We start from the raw sequence: 16306 nt of genomic DNA, 5'->3' as shown, positions 1-16306 counted from the left end.
TTTGGAGTCAGCAGCAAAGCCACAAGGAAGCAAAAAATTGGTTCAGGCCATCCTGAGCCAAAAAGTTTTTTCTGTTTTTCAGCAAAAATGGAAGCCAAAATATTTTGGTTGGCCCAAAATTATTTCATTGAACCCAACATATAGCTTTGCTTGTGTGTTAACATCTTCTGCATCCTTTTAAAGATTTTTTAAAAAAAGTTTAACTTATTCTTCTGAAAAACTGCAAAGAATTTAGCTAATTCTGGGTGGAGAAAAGAGCATTTTCAAATAGAATTATTCTGCTCTAGTTACATTTCTGCCTTGAAGGACAATTGTGAGAAACAGGCAGCTTAGAATTTCAGCTCAAAACACTAATTTCACCAGAACTGAATGTTTTTTTTGAGGGCAATGCTATGCCTGTGTTTGGGGAGCTGTATGTCAGAGTGAAAAAAGCAGTGCTGTGGCAGTGCTAACTATAAGTCATGAAAACTGCACCCTATGTTCACTCTTCTTGTGTAACCTTATTAAGTCAATTAACTGCAGGAGATACTTAACTGGTAGTGTTTTTTGCACTGCCTTTCCTGACGGAGGAGGCCTAAGTGTCAATTATTAACATATCCTTCTATTTTCTCCCAGGCTAAGCCAAGAACAGACAAAATCATCATTATCATTAGACTGAGCCTAACAAACAGACTTTTCCAGCTGAGAGGCAAAAGCGTATCTACAACCCTTTTAGTTTTCCTCACAATTATTCACATACATAGATATAGGAAGCTGACGTACTGACCAGTCCTGGAAGGTACTGTGCACCCACCACCACCTCTGTATGATTAATAGATCTGAGGGCACCTGAGATCCTACCTGACAGGCCCTAAACCAACATTTTGAAATCCCAACCTATGACCTTCCCTTTATGTCAGTATCGAGTTGGCTTTAAAGGCCAGACATAGCTGAATTGTTCTACAAACCGCAGAAATTATGAAGAATTGTTTCCCATGGCACTCTGTCTTGCTTGAATTATCCCACTTTAAAATCGTACAAACACAATACTGCCGTCTAATCGCACTCTTTTTTGTCCCATTGTCTAATAAAACTGAGCTGTAGTCTTTCCCTCATTTGGGAGAGGGGAAGACATGGCAGAGGAATAAAACCACCATTTTTTCTCTCTGCAGCTTCCTAAGAAAAGAAAAAAACCTACAGGTTTTGTGATCTTTGCTGCCTCCCAGCCAGCCACTGTCAGGCAAGAAGGCCTTTGCAAGAAAAGACTGAAGACAGAGGTTGTTCTCACTTTCCTCTGTGAGGCTTTAATATCTTTAAAACCTACAAACATACACAGCCAATTCAAAATACAGTCTGACTTACCACCTTAAAAGAACAGTACCTAGACGGGATGTTCAGATTTCCTTACCTCCTTGATCAGCGAGCCGATGTACAGCGATGTGAGAGGAGTTTGTTCAGCTGGCTTAATAACCAAAGTGTTTCCACAGCACAGCGCTGGTGCCATCTTCCAAACCAGCATTAGCAATGGGAAGTTCCACTGCAAGAACACAAGGCTGGTCAGATCAGCCCAGCAGAGTCACCTACTCACTTCCACACAGCATTTTCCCCACCTTCACACAGCTCAGGGAGAAAGAAGCAACTAGGAGGACAGCCACAAAGAGAAGCGTCTGTTTACGATACTGAGTTTGCTTGGACTATGGAGTATAACTTCCTTGATTTCCCCCTGAGATCCAAAATATTGCTGGCAGTCCTCAAGCTAATCTTGTAAGTTGGACAAACCTCTGCATGATGTGACCTCATTCTTTACAGGAGTTTGATCACACTTTGTACAGGATTTTGGCTGTTTACAGAAATTATGTTGGAGGCAGTGTCGTGATGCATCACTTCTGTACAGCATCCTTATGTGGGGGAACTACAGGGTGCAACTGCTCATTGAAAAAAACTCATTTTTCTGTGTTAGGTATTGGCTGAATAGTTATACAATATCATTCAATTCCAGGTTTATAACTAGGAAACCGCAGTGGGTTGTTCAGTCATGGAAATCCAGGGGAGGTCTTATACTCCCTTCAAATTGTAAATTGCTCCTTTCCAATTAGTTTTCTTATTTGGAACTAGGAACCAGTCCACATCGGCTTCCTCTGTGCTAATCTCTTTCTTAGTCATGTGTATTTGTAGATCTTGGAGCCTAAGCAAGAAGTGGAAAATCTAGCTCACACTGAATCTCAGAAAGGTCATTTGGCAGCAGAAAGGATTTCTTCATTAAAAATAATTAATGCTGCTTTAGGGATGATGGAAGCAGGCCAACAGTAAGGGGACTTCTTGTCAAGACTCAAGCCAAGGGCCTTCAGCTATCAACAAAGCAGCCAAATATGTTAGGAATCCACAAATTCACACTTACAAATAAATTAGCAGTGTAGCTTTTAAGAGATGAGTTCTGTTCTAACCCAGCAGCCCTGAGACAGAGCAGAATTTAGTCTAATGTGCTATTCTTCAACTTGCCTCTCCCTCTTTCCCAGACCTGGTTCATTTCAGTGAACTTCTCCAATGGCCACATCCCATGATTTGCCCATTTGTCTTTTTCTCCTAAGCCTTCTTGAAGGCCTGATTTTGCAGCTTGAGCCATCCACACCTACATTACTTTTCTACACTTTCAGAGCATGACGTAACTCCATTAGAAGCCTTCTGTTGCAGAATGGCTGGTGAAAATAACAGTAAAAGACTCCAGGGCTGCCTCATGACATCACCTTGGGATACAGTTCAGTCATGTGCTGCGCTTTCTAAGAACTTCCCTTCCTAAGAACGTTGGTTTAAATATAGTCAAGCCACAGGAAAATGGGAGGGCTGTTAATTGGTCTAGGGAGACATATGCAGAATAGTGACAAAATCTCTTTAAATCAAGTAGGAATACACAAACCCACAGACTGTTGGTATTAGATATCAAACTGGGAAAAAACTGGGGGGGGGGTGTGTTCTAAATAAACTGAAGACAGATGTGGTTTTGTTGACCCCAATCATCCTTTTTACAAACACAGTGTTGAACTTGAGTCAAATTTGGTTCTGTACTTTCTATTGTATTTATTGCTGATGTAGGGTCAACCTGAAATACTAGAAGTGCCACTATGTCCCCTTATTGTGGCCTTCCAAAGCATTCTACATGTAGGCTTTTAAAGGGAAAAATTGCTGAGTGCCAAAGGTGGCTGAGTGTGACAGAGCGATACCTTTTAATTGGTGATCAACATGAGAAACCTGATGTTTTGATCTTAAGTCATAAATTCTAGTTGCTCACAAGCAGTCATATTGCTTGGTCAGCCAGAAAAGCTGTGCAGAAGTCATCAAGCCAAACGTCTGATAACTAGTACTGACCATCTCCCACTTTGCCTCACCCTGGCATTGCTAAATAGACCATACCATCTTATCACCAGGGATATAAGCTCAGTCCTGCTGAAGGAAAAAGCAAAATTTCCCCAGGTATCTTTGGGAACTGGTCCAGACCTGGTATTCCCAGGGTCCAGCAAATCCAATACCCCACATGCATTGCTTTCAGTCTCTCATATAACTTTATCCCAAAGGTAAAAATCTTCCATGGACTCTTATTGATCCAAGTACCCAAACAGAGAATCTTGGCACACCACCATTTGCCTCACGGCCTGTAGGATACCATGTTCAAAGCATTTTACAACCAGACAGGAACAAACTGTGTCTCCCATGTAGCTGTAAAGTATTCCTGGTCATCTGTCTAAACAGAGCAAGCAACACACACTAAAACTGGAGATATTCCAAGAACTAGCCACACTGTCCCCTCAGCAGAGAATGAGACCTCAAGGAAAAGAAAACTCTATTCAGTGAGATTTAATCACAGAAAGCTCAGAGAACAGGCAGGCGTTATTAATAATGGATATGATTTAAAACTCAAAACTATGCATCAGCACTAGGCAGCAAAAAGCTAGCACATGTAATGACAAGATGGTCATCCCAGCAGTGCAAGAGTCAGAGAGATCTGACTGGTCTCTGGTGACTGGTGTCAGCCTTAGAGAGGAACAGAGCATCTGATTAGGAGACCCACCCTTCCATTGCAGAGGACTGTGTGTTGCCAAGAGCAATTGGCATGGGGGTAAAACAAGAAACTACATCAGGCAACTGTGATGGGAGTTCCCTGAAGAACAGCTGTACTTAACTAGGAAGCAAATGGCTGCAGTATAAGATGGGAAGTGCACATGTACTTCTTCCAGTTCTCAGAGAGATGCAGGGCACCGTCACTGCTACTTACTGGAGTTATAGCTCCACAGACACCCATTGGTTCATGCCTGGTGAAACAGACAAAGTTCTCATCTGCAAGACAAAACAATAAAAGAAGACAAACCAGTCAAAATCCTTGCTTCTACAGAAACAGTGTAAGCCAACTGCACACTAACAGGTTGGGGACAGAACTAAAACCGTATTAGGCAGAGAACCCTATATCTGTTCATCTTAACACATGCCTCTGGGACACTCCAGGCAGATGATCTGTTTGAGAATAGGTCTTGTGTTAGCTCAAAAGCCAAACTGCTCACGGTCACAGTGGAGCCTTTTAAAACCAGGGGTTCAATTCCTTCTGCAAACTCCCTGTGTTGAGGCTCAGGGGAGGGTAACTCCTTACCACACTGAAGAGCAAGCACAAATTTCATTCAGATTATGTCTCACTGAAAAGAAGAAAAGCACTTGTCTCTCTGAGGGCAAAAGTTTTTAAACCCATTTAGTACAGGAATCATATTCAGTGTAAGAGGAATGGCACTTCCAGTAAGAAATTACAAAAAGATGAAACTCTAGGAGTAAAGTAATACCATTCATCTTAAAATACTGCTATTACTCTGTCAGAGAGAAAGCAGGAAGGACATTTTCCTTACAAATTCATTCTTGCTGAAAACCTAGTTTCATTGGGAAGATCTGACAGAAAACACGAACATTTCTAATTACGGTTTTTAGAAGTGATTTTAAATCAGGACCAATGAGCAGCATCCAGGCAAGCAAAGCTTCACGTTACTCTGAATGAGGGTGACAGATCTCAGTTTATATGACTAATACCACTCCTCTTGCTGACTGCGCAGGCTGAGCTAGTTCAGCCCTTCAGAGCTCTTGTCTGGTGGCTAATTTTTGTCTGCAATGCCTGTCCTTCATACAGCCTCAGTGATCACCCACATGCAGGAACAAAACAGGTTGATTTTGAAAATACAGTGTGGCTCATCGTGCCACATGGACATCCGTTGTCTTAACTTGTCTCCCCAAAACCATATTTGAACTTACATAGCTGAGCCAAAGTGTTCTGTCTGTCCCTGTCACAACAGTACAGTGTGACTACTCTGGCTCTGCAGCTTAGGAAACATTTTGAAAAACCTCTTTCAAGTGTCAGAAAAATTGACAGGGTTGCCCCAAGAGCTCAGTGCTGTGGCTCCTGAGAGGAGTCAACATCTCAGACCTTCTCTTTAATAAAGGTTAAGAAAAAGCACTACATGATCTCTCTGAACATCTGTGAGCCAGCACTGTCAGGGATGTGGGAACATCAGTGAGGTGGGAGACACTGGCAGATTCCACATCAACCCTCTGCCACATCCCTGTGGCATCTAGGACAGCACAAGCGCTGCTGCCTTCATACAATTATCCCTAGAAACCTCTGTCCTTACACTCTCTGACATCTTAATTCATTTCAGTGATACCTAATGAATAAACTCCCCTATAACATGTAGGTTTTTTTCTTTAAGAATTAGTCTGAATTTAAAAGCCAAAAGGTTTCTCTGTTAAAAAAGCAACAAAAGAGCCCATCCATTATTTTCCAGAGATCTATCCAGGCATTCACACTGTTCTCCCATTAGTTTAAATCTTGAAACCCATCTACTTAAAATGCATCCTGAGATAGAAAGGAAATGCAGGCTGTTTTTGCAGGTTTTCAGAAGTTGGCCTTTCCATGCATCTCCCTCCCAGCAGGCCTCCCTTCCACCCCCTCAAGCCTGATTCCATCCCAGCTCTGAAACCGGGTCTGAAGGAACTTACCCACTGGGATAGTTCTGCCCTGAATTTTATCAGCCCATCCAGCGTAATATCGGAGCGTTTTTATACAACCTTCCAGGTCAATGAAATAAGCCTGCAGAAAAGGTTTTCCTGTGTCCATTGTTTCCAGAGTCTGAAAAAACAAATTGCATGCAGTCAGATAAGTCAATGTTTTTTTCTTAAAAAAAGCTTTTGGAGAAACTCCTTTTCAATTTTATTTTGCCTTGTGCTGCAGACATGGGGTTTCCTTCCCTCCCCTTATATTTAAGGAATGAAGTTGCTAATACAAATATGGTAGAAGGGAGACTAGACCCAATAACCCTGATGCATACAGAAGTTGCTTTGTTCAGTGACTGCAATGAAAGCGCATCTTCTGAAAGCCTCCAGAAGGTGGCTGTGGGTAAGATAGAGGGCTGTGGTCTGGGGCATTGGTCAGAAATGATGTGAATGTCATGACTTCACCGTAACTGACCCTCCAACACAGATCTTCTGGATTCCAGATGGTGTCACTGAAATCAGTCAGACACACTTTCCTTTTATTTGGAAATCTATTTTTTCTACTTCACAGCCCTAAAACCAACCTCTGAAAAGCCTCTTTTGTCCACAGGATGATAGAAAACACATTTTTTACGGAGTTCTGGTAAAAAACCTTTGGGCTCAGATCCATGCTGCAACTAAGGCAAGGGAGAAGTTGCTTCACTAAAGCTGCATCGATGCTGAGCAGCTCTAAATGAAGTCCAGTCTCGGCCTGTGTCCTTCTCACTGTTCTGGACATTAGCTCAGTGAATGCTTTGTTCTGTACTCAGGTCATTAAACGGGATATTGGTGCAAATGGCCAGCACATCCATAAAGGAAGTACTATCCCCTGGTAGATTGAAACATCTTTGTTTACGTATGAAGTCATATCCCATCATCTTCCACAGACATTAGGGTCCAAGCAGCACTTGAACAGACATTCTCCTTGGAACAACTAGGATTGTTATCCACTCTGAACGTCTGCTAAAACAACTGATTTTTATAAGTCATTACTTAGCATGCAGCCAAGGCAGCTACGGCTGGTTTTCTGCAGTGAAAATAACAATGCCAAACAAGCCCTCCCAGATCAGAAGGACGGCAGAAAGCTTGAAATGAGTGTCCTGGTTTATGGAAAAAGGAGGGTCCTCTGAAGTCACATCAAAAAATGAGCAGAAAATGAACAGGGTATATTCACACTGACACAGATTTTTCTTTTTTTCCTTTTATTTGCTGGCCAGAACTGCCAGACCTGGATTTTTTTGGTTTTGTCCTGCTGAAACTGGAGGCTGTCATGTGGTTAAGAGACACTGTGTTGGAGAAAGAGACCCACCTCAAAACAGTCATGCAAGTACAGGCTCCTAAGCACATCCCATGTATGTTAAGTCCTACTGACCTCAGTGGGACATCAGCTCAGGAACTTAAAGATATCTAACAGCACTGAATGTCATAAATGCCATTCCCCCAAAGATAAGCAGAGCCAAAGTGCAGCATTGAAGTGGTGAGTGCTCAGGTCCAAGACCTTAGAAATGGAGTGACAGTAGCCCTACACTGAGAGATGCTAGGATCTGTGGGCACAATTTGGAAAGATGTCCAAGGCCCATGGAGTCTAAAGGCTTCTACCAACTGCAGTGCATTTCAGCTTGGGTCCTACTCCCCTTGTTCTGCACCAGAAGGACTCCTTCAGGACAGGATGGGGAATCATTAGCAATAGTTCTTCAGTGCTGAAGTCCAAGTTAACGCAGCTTCATGGCTATAAAGAGATTTTCCTGAGCCAGTAAATTCAGTAGGGAAACAAAGACTTCCCACTTACACACATTTTAAACTTTGGATGACATCCAGCAAGAGAAAGATTCTCTTGCCAGCCCCCCATTTTAGAGGAAGCAATTTGCAAAGAAGTCAAACTGGCCTGCATTTTTTTAATAAAGGACTGAGTCAGTTGTAGTGGTTTGGGTTTGTTTGTTTGTTTTGTTGTTGTTTGTTTTGGGTTTCTTTGTTGTTTGTTTTGGGGTTTTTTGTTTGGGTTTGTTTGGTAGCTTTTTTTTTTTTTAAGATAAGAACTGGGAGACAGCTATGAACATTGATGACTGTTAAATCAAGAATATGTTTGTTGCTTTGAAAATTTAAGTATTTATATCTGTAATCACTTCAACAACCAGCTAAAGTTCTGAAGAGGAAGTCAACTATATAGAAAAACTAACAGCCTTCTTCTAAGACCCCTAACATCATCCTGCAGAATGAGGAAGATAAGCCATGACTCCAGCATGGACTCTTCTGCCCTTCATAAAGGGAGAGAAAAAAACACATTAGGTAGATATGGATGTAGCAAAATCAGAAGGTTGGAGCTGAGTTATCAGCCAGCTGTTGCTGGTTTATCACTGCTCACCGATCAGAGTACTTACCGCCAGGATGACTCTGTCTCGCTCAAGAAGATCAGCCAGCTTGTGCAGGAGTCGTCCCCTGCTTAGGGCATCCATCTGTCTCCACGGAGACCCCCTCTGGAATGCTGCCTTCGCTGCTTCCACCGCATTATCCACATCAGGCTAGAGCAGCCACATACACAAGAAAACCTTAGGTTACAAGGAAGGAACTGGACAATGGCACAGAAACCCCATCAGGCTGCTTCCTAGATGATGCTGTGGTGGCTAAAACAAGCTGTCTGACAAAACCACTTCTATTTTACTCCTGGATTTGAACCCAAGCCTGCAATAAGTTTTGGATTTGGCCTGGGCTCATAAACAACCTTGGGGTCAGAGTACCAACAGGGTCTTTCAAGGGTAGTTTTATGCAACTGGTTTGTTTATACAGTAATCCAGAATCATGTTCCTGCCGATACAGGATGTAAGTGACACTGGAGGAGGATGGAGAAACAAGATCCCAATTCTGTTCCCATTACAGCTTCCCTAAGTGTGACAGGCCATTGGCCTACATGAATCATCTTCCTCTGAACAAGTGTGGGAAGGAAAGTCTTCCATGAGAGAGATCATGGTTTTATCCAGGGGAACAATCACATCTCAGATCCCACCATTCAGTCCCACCAAAACCTATGCCAGTAAGAGTTAACACTCTAAAAAAGCTCCCTTAGATCCTAGATCATACTTCCAGAACACTTTTACCAGATGGGAAGGGTTTTGTTGGTCAGTGCTATGACAAAGGCATTTCACCTACACAGACTTAGTGCCACTCTCCATCTCCCAACTGCTTTACCACACTCTGGACCAAATCTAACCCTGTTTACCCAAGTTACTACTCAGACAGGCAGCAAATTCCCTCTCTCCCCACTGCGCCATCCCCAGAGAAGCTTCATGCATTTTCTCTGGCCACAGTATGCCCTGGACTCCTCCCTTCTTCCCACATACATTGATTAAAAAAAGGTGAAGGTAAGGGCGACCTCCCGACCCAATGAAGTCAATGGGAACACTGCCATCAACATCCGCAAGGCCAAGGCCGTACCCCAAGCATACATAAAGCATACTTCACCCTGACTTTGGACAGAATCCTGCTCTACATAATGTCTGGCACAGCCCATGCCTCACTTCAGCTGATGGAGAACTTGCACCTCACCACAACATGTAGCTGAAGGGGGTGGGAAAGGAGGGAGGGTTTCAGGCCTTGATTGTTCCTCAGAGTGCTTCACCAGTTGCTCTCACTTACGTCTTATCTCAAGCCTTGTCTGGATACAATTACAAAGTAAGCCTCTGCACTGATCCAACAAGGTCTGGTCATTCTCCCCTCATGGGGAAATGTGTGGTGCTCAACCAATTAAAATGTTATGGGGAGACATGTTGCCTTCTTACAGCAAAAGTTCATGGAGAAAACAGCAAGTCATCACCCACTGAAATGGCACCTTACACTAAATTTGGCTTCTTTTCTTTACAAGAAGATTACACAGCTTTAAAACAGTCTGACCTATACTGCCAGGAAAAGAACCCCACCCTTTTGGAAGGGCACTGATGGGGAAACTGTTGGAGGAAACTTGCTGTTACAAGGGGTTAAGAATGGCTCTGGTCAAGCAAGTGTGGTGGCAAGGCAGAGGTAGCAAGCAGCCGCTGTGAACACGCAGGCATGTCCTGCCTGGGGCCCATCACCCACAGGCAGAACCGGCCTTCAGAATGGTTTGCTTCAGTTGAGTTGATCTGGATTCAAACTGGCACATCACAAAAGCCAGAAGGCATCCCCAGCCACTGCACACTTATGTACTCCTCATCCTGCCTGCTCAAATGAAGTCTCAAGGTGAAAGAAGGCAATATTTTGTGTGACAAAGCAGACAAAGAAACACAAGAGGTGTGTCAGGTTTAAACAAGTCTTCCCTTAGCAGTAATTAGCTTCTGTGACCAGGCTGGGAGCACTGACATGCAGAGCATTAGGTCTGCAGTGGCACAGGCCACAGCGCAGCATGCCCTTGGTATTGGGGGACTTCCCACCATCCTGGCACTCACAGGAACAGGGATGAGATGGCTGTGTGGGCAGAGGACTTCAGTGCATGCCCAGATCTTCCCTATCCTCTAAACATGGGAGCACCTGAGCCCTGCTGCAGCTCCTGCAAATACTAGTTGTCTTCATTCTCATCTCTTTTCTCAGACACGCTGGGTACACATAGCAGCTTGGAGACTGCAGTCACTATCACACAAGCAAAAAGGCCTTCCCAAAACACCCTCAGGGGTAGCACCACCAAGTGAGATCTTGTGAGCCTGTACAGCTTCAATAGGCCTGAGAGACCAGCAAAAACAAGGAAATTCTTCAGGAAGGCTGAAATGCCATTCTTAATCCATCCTGTTATGACTAGGCATTAGGGGAGTCTGAATGGCATGTTCATTGCCGGCATGTTGCAATAGGTAGGCACAATGCGTGACAAAGAGACTCGTAACTGTCAAGGTGCCAGGGACACACTGTGGTATACAAAACCACAAGGAGGAGGAGGAGGTCCGTGCATCCTGGTGCTTAGTTCTGATCTACACAGATTTACAGGGTATTACATAAAGAGCTCCACTAAGAGAATATTAAGATTGCAAAGTCAAGCACTGCAGCGTTGGGAAATGCCTGCAAACCTCCATACCCACCTTGGATGTTTGCATTATGATACAACCCCCAGTTACACAACCGCATACCATTTTCCCCTGAACAAACTCACACCGTTCTTTGTTCTAAGCTACCTCCTCCACATTCCTCCTCTACCTCAAGTCCTGCTCATCACTGCTCCATTTCTATCCTGCCCCTTTTTCCTCTCTCCTGCCTCAGCAGCAGGCTGCAGAGCACAGTGGAGACCATCACCCCACTGGCTCTGTGAGTAGGGAAAACACCTGCAAAAAATTCTTGCTCTGCTTCAGGCTCAGTGTGCACAATACTGCTTCAGTTTGGCCAGTAAGGAGCCAGGGATGGAGCACACCCAGTGGAGACTGTCTTCAATTCAATTACTAACTTCTTCAAAAAGCCTCCACTGTGCACATCTTTGGAAAGGCACTTCTCTGACATAGGGCTTGAGCATGTCACAGTTTCTTGATTAGAAGATGTTCCCTGACCTGCTCCCCTGCAAACCCTCTGCAAACAGTATACACATTGCATTGCTCTAACTTTTGAGCCCGAGTTCAAAACAGCTACAAACAGCATCTTAACAGCCTAAAGTGTCCAAAACCATTATTGAGGGCATTGCAAACCTGCTGTAGGGAATAATATTCCTGCAGCCTCTTACCTCAGCCTGCCACTGCAATCTGAGGGGGGCAGGATGACTGTGAACAGAACCCTCTTACAACCCTTCAAAGATCCACTTGGGAGAGTGAACTGCTTAGAAGTGATCATGACACACACTCCAGAGCATCAAGTCTGCTTGACAGTCACAGCTGTAGACCTGCTGCCCACACTCTGTGGCAGCCAGCTGAGCCAGGCACTCATTTGAGCAAGGAGCACCTTTCCCCCTGCCCTTGATGGATGTTAGCAAGCTGCTAGTAGAAAAAAAGCCTGTCTTCAAGAGTTAGACAGCACCAGAGAAATGGCAATGGCACAAGTATTTTTACCTTCACATTGTACAACCGAGACAGGGTGGAAGTTCTGGGGCTGCACTATTTGCTGGGGGCAGAAGTCTAACAAAGAAAGTTATTCCTTCTCCATTATCAACCTGGCAAACACTTGGACCCTAAGCCATTATCTGGAAGGCAAAAAGCCTCCAAGCATCCAGTGGAAGCATTTGCCATTTTATTTTCAGTGCTTCTTTTTCCACACAAGACTTTCCTTTATCCCCCAACTATGCCATCAAGGGCAATTCTGTCTTAAATTCTGTAACTAAAGAACAAACAACAAAACCTTTGCTCCTAGCCTCATAAAGCATTGGCCAAGTTTCAGCACCAGACTAAATTGTCATCACTGAGATATTGGCTGCCAAATTCCCACCCCTCACGTGTAGACTAAGCAAAACACACTGCACAGCCAGGGAGGGGCAGGTTTCTGTTCAGGGGTAGGGAAGTGGAGTCCCGCTCCCAGCCCGCTGTGAAGGCAGAGCCAACCCTGCCACAGCACAGCTGAAGCCAGAGCCAGTACCAAGAACTGCCACCCCTGCAGTGGTACTGACCAACACAATCAAGTATGATGGCACGTGGGGACAAGATGCTGGAAAGCGCCACCAAACACAACTCACCACTTTCTGTAGTGACTCCAACAGACTGGAGTTACAGACCTAGGAGGGGATGTTCAACCAGGGCAAAGGAAGTCTCAGGGGACTCAGTTTGCCAGAGGACAGTGGGACATGGTCAAGTGTCGCCTGTAGCCAAAAAACTATTTTGGGATGCTTCTTTCCCATGACTCTGCTTTCTAGCTAATCCAGATCCAGGTCTAACCCCACTCAGTCTGTCACAAAAGCCTATTTAGAGAAAAAAATTTTTTTTTTTTTTTTTTTAAAAGTGTGATGTAAAGGGGTGGAAGAAGAGGCTTTCAGCACCCAAGGTGCAGCTAACTTACATTCTTGCCTGCAATTATTCTATGCACCAATGAGTCAGCCAACTATGCTGAATATCCACGGGCAGAGGGCTCCACTGACTGGCCCCAAGGAAAGGTTTACAGTGACTCTCCTGCAAGCTAGAAGCTGAATGTTATCCTTGAATTCAGGCAGAGACAAGTCTCAAGGATGCAAACTGCAAAACTGGCCTTTTAGTTCTGCATAATGAATTTCTTTAACCAAGTCATTAAGAATCAGGCTTGAAATACTCATGTAATGCTCTGTAACTGCTTGAGGAGACACTTCGCTCAGGGAACAACAACAATGTCATGGATTCTGCCTAGCAAAATACAGTTGCATCAGAGTTAGCTTCAACTCCACTGTTTACATGCCACTGCAATTCAAAACAGTTGTGTCCTACCCAGTTAGTATAAAGAAATTACACATAATGTTTGGTTATTTCTCAATGTGTAATTGTGCCACGGATGCACAGATCCCCCACGGCAATAGGTCTCCGAGGCTGCTTTAGTGCCATCCAAAAAGAACAGCCACCTTACACGCTATTTGCATGCAGGCTGGAGGCTTGTATTGCCAAGCAAGTTTGCTCCCATCTCCAGAAGGGTCAGGCTTTATACTCTACACAGTATAATACCAGAAAACACACTGCCCCTGCTCAACTAGTATCACTTCTACTAGGAAAGGATCCCCAAGGCAGCTACCTGGCTGGAAACCAGGCATTGGGCCTCACAAGTGTTGGACAGGCTTAGATACTAAGAAAAAGATACCACAGTACAAACAGAAATGTCCACACTGCCCATCACATACTGCCCACAGCAATGAGCAGCCAAAGCCCTGGTACAGCAGAGAAGCCGTGAATCACCTTCCCATGACACGCTGCAAAAAGCCAGCTCTTGAACCAGCTCTTTCCCATAGATCAGGCCAGTTGGCCCATACGTGATGAGCTGTTTTGGACAAAAAGTGTCACATCTGATTGTTCCTCACCTCAGACTGTTACCAAACCCAGGCAGTTATGTCCCAGGCTAATCTACATCACACCAGGGCCAGGGACTACTAAAGTTCTTGGGAGATACTGGTTTGGTTTAAACTGAGAGTTGCCACATTTGTGCAGGAGGCCAGAACCTGTGATACCAGTTGGTAAAGCAGCACCACATCTCTAGCAGAAAGTGGGCAGTGTTTGCATGACAGAGCTTAAATTCCCCCAAGCACTCAGGTTATTTGTTGATTGTGTTTAAAATAGGGCGAGTTTCAGTTTGATGTCTCCACCAGGTTGCCATGCCGTTTGTGTATAAACCACTCCCAACACAAGGCCCAACTTCTGTCAGGGATGTGCATACACCATCATTGCTATTTCCCCAGACTGGCTGCTTCCTTCCAGTCTATAACACAAGAACGATGCTGAATCTCATTCCTCTGACAGTGTTTGGCAGGGAGTTCCTACCAGGGAAAGTGACTCTGCTGAGTCGGACAGGATTGATCCCACCCACCCTGTGTAATTCTTGAGCAGCACATCCAGTGTCCCAGACCTTCGGCTCACAGTCTGGCCAGATGTATGTTGTCATTAAAAGCCAGCTTTTCCTCTGTGTGCCTCCCTACAAAAGGAAGTCCCTTAAAAACTGTCTTTTGCACTGCCTTTTCAACAACACTTACCTTGTCTCCTTCCTCAATGTCACAAATTTTCTCCAACGTTGAAGGGTTGTAGGTGGGGAACTTCTTTCCACTTGTAGACTCATGCCATTCATTGTTAATAAATATCTGAAGAGAGAACAAGAGGAGTGGGATGGAGAGGAGAAAAAAACTGATGTAGACAATGCAAAAAAACCACAAGTACTCCTCAAAGGTCCCGAGGCTCTTCAATTTCCATTGATGGCAGTCAAGCATGTTCAGTCTCTCTCCCAGGGAGACTGTTTGCGATACAGACAGCATTTATCCAAACTAGAACCTGAGCCAGAGAACAGATGAAAAAGCCTTCGTGCACCCAGTTAGTTTTGAGCAAGAGGAAGACAGAGGATGGGGCCCACACAGTATAACACCATAATTTGGCAATGAGAAACAGACAGTTTTTGAAATACATCTCCATGGGAACAGCAAGCAGACACCAAGAGAAACTTGTATGGTTCAGGCAAAAGGAGCCCCTTGTTACATGCTACAAATGAAATGCCAGCATACAATATTACTTGGTTGTTTGTATCCTGCCCTGGGCTACTTCCACGACTTGCCCCCTGCAGCACTGTCCGGAGGAGGGTAAGTACTGGCTTAGTTCTACCCCACCATGCCTTGTCACGGGCTAGATCAAGCCTCCCACATCACTTGGAGTCGTCTGTGACAAGATTTAAGTGTTTCAAAATATTGCATTTCCAGAGCAAGAACAAACAGTCCCAGTGTTGCGTAACTGAAAATGCATTAAATACTAGAGTGTTGTTATTCACTGTAAACAGAACATGAATACCTATATACAATGAATTGATTCAACATGCATCTTACCCACACTGTGATCTAACTTGGCAGTGTTATATTTTATAAATATACTTCAAGTAAGATTAGATGAAGTAATCTTTATTAGTAGCCTGTTAGCGACTGTAAGCTAGTACTTTTACTTGGAAGTCATCCACATTTACAATCTTGTTTATGAGTCGCTACACACCACCAGGAGATTAATGTTGCATCCCTTACATTCGGAATTCCCACTGCTTTGGGTCATAGTTTTCTTTCCTTGGGCAGCTTTTTTCCTGAAAGCAGTTTCTCCTGACTATTTCTGTAAAAAGCATCTGAGATGTAACCAGCATAGAAGCTGCACTTTTGGACCCACCTGTTTCAGACAGGCAGAGAAAAAGAAAATCTTGGAAAAAAGTTGTCAAGTGAAGTCACAAGAAAAGATAAGTTAGAAATATTAACTAACTTGACACTAATGCTCCCAAACTACCTCTGTTATCCAAGCACTGCATTTTAACATTTACGCATTTTAACTTCAGTTTTCCTTTGTTTCACTAATAAAGAAAGTAATATTATAAATGTGGGCGATACGACAGGAACTGTAAAATTACAACATCAGGTATATCCTCACAAACTAAGGATTGGGGAAGGATACCGTTCTTCCTCCGCATTCAACATTAATTCTATGTGAAAGGGTTGGGATGGGAAAGCGATGTTGCTATAAGAAGTAGTAAAACACAAGAATGACAGGATCAGGCTGTTTTAAATGTAACATATATGCTGGCATCATTCTGGGAATCACACCACATAGCCCTAGTCTTTGGTGCCAGGACTTGAAATCAAACAGAACAGCGTATCAGCCGTTCATGCTTCATACTCAGGATTTGGGACACGGGATTGTGGACAGATCACTTCCAT

The 16306-nt window shown here is 44.0% G+C and overlaps 1 protein-coding gene across 1 annotated transcript in view; it reads right to left on the bottom strand.

Annotated features, from left to right (window-relative positions):
* ALDH1A3 (aldehyde dehydrogenase 1 family member A3) overlaps window positions 1-16306 on the bottom strand; it is a 37220-nt gene that overhangs the window by 18742 nt on the left and 2172 nt on the right. The window contains exons 2-6 of the mRNA XM_069798558.1: window positions 14606-14710; window positions 8415-8555; window positions 6004-6133; window positions 4247-4308; window positions 1388-1516 (exon numbers count right to left, since the gene is read on the bottom strand). Coding sequence (XP_069654659.1) covers window positions 1388-1516; window positions 4247-4308; window positions 6004-6133; window positions 8415-8555; window positions 14606-14710 — 567 coding nt within the window. The remainder of the gene's footprint in view (window positions 1-1387; window positions 1517-4246; window positions 4309-6003; window positions 6134-8414; window positions 8556-14605; window positions 14711-16306) is intronic.

The sequence above is a fragment of the Haliaeetus albicilla genome, chromosome 12 (genome assembly GCF_947461875.1).
Source record: "Haliaeetus albicilla chromosome 12, bHalAlb1.1, whole genome shotgun sequence".
Taxonomy (NCBI): Eukaryota; Metazoa; Chordata; class Aves; order Accipitriformes; family Accipitridae; genus Haliaeetus; species Haliaeetus albicilla.
This window is presented reverse-complemented; position numbering and strand designations above follow the sequence as displayed.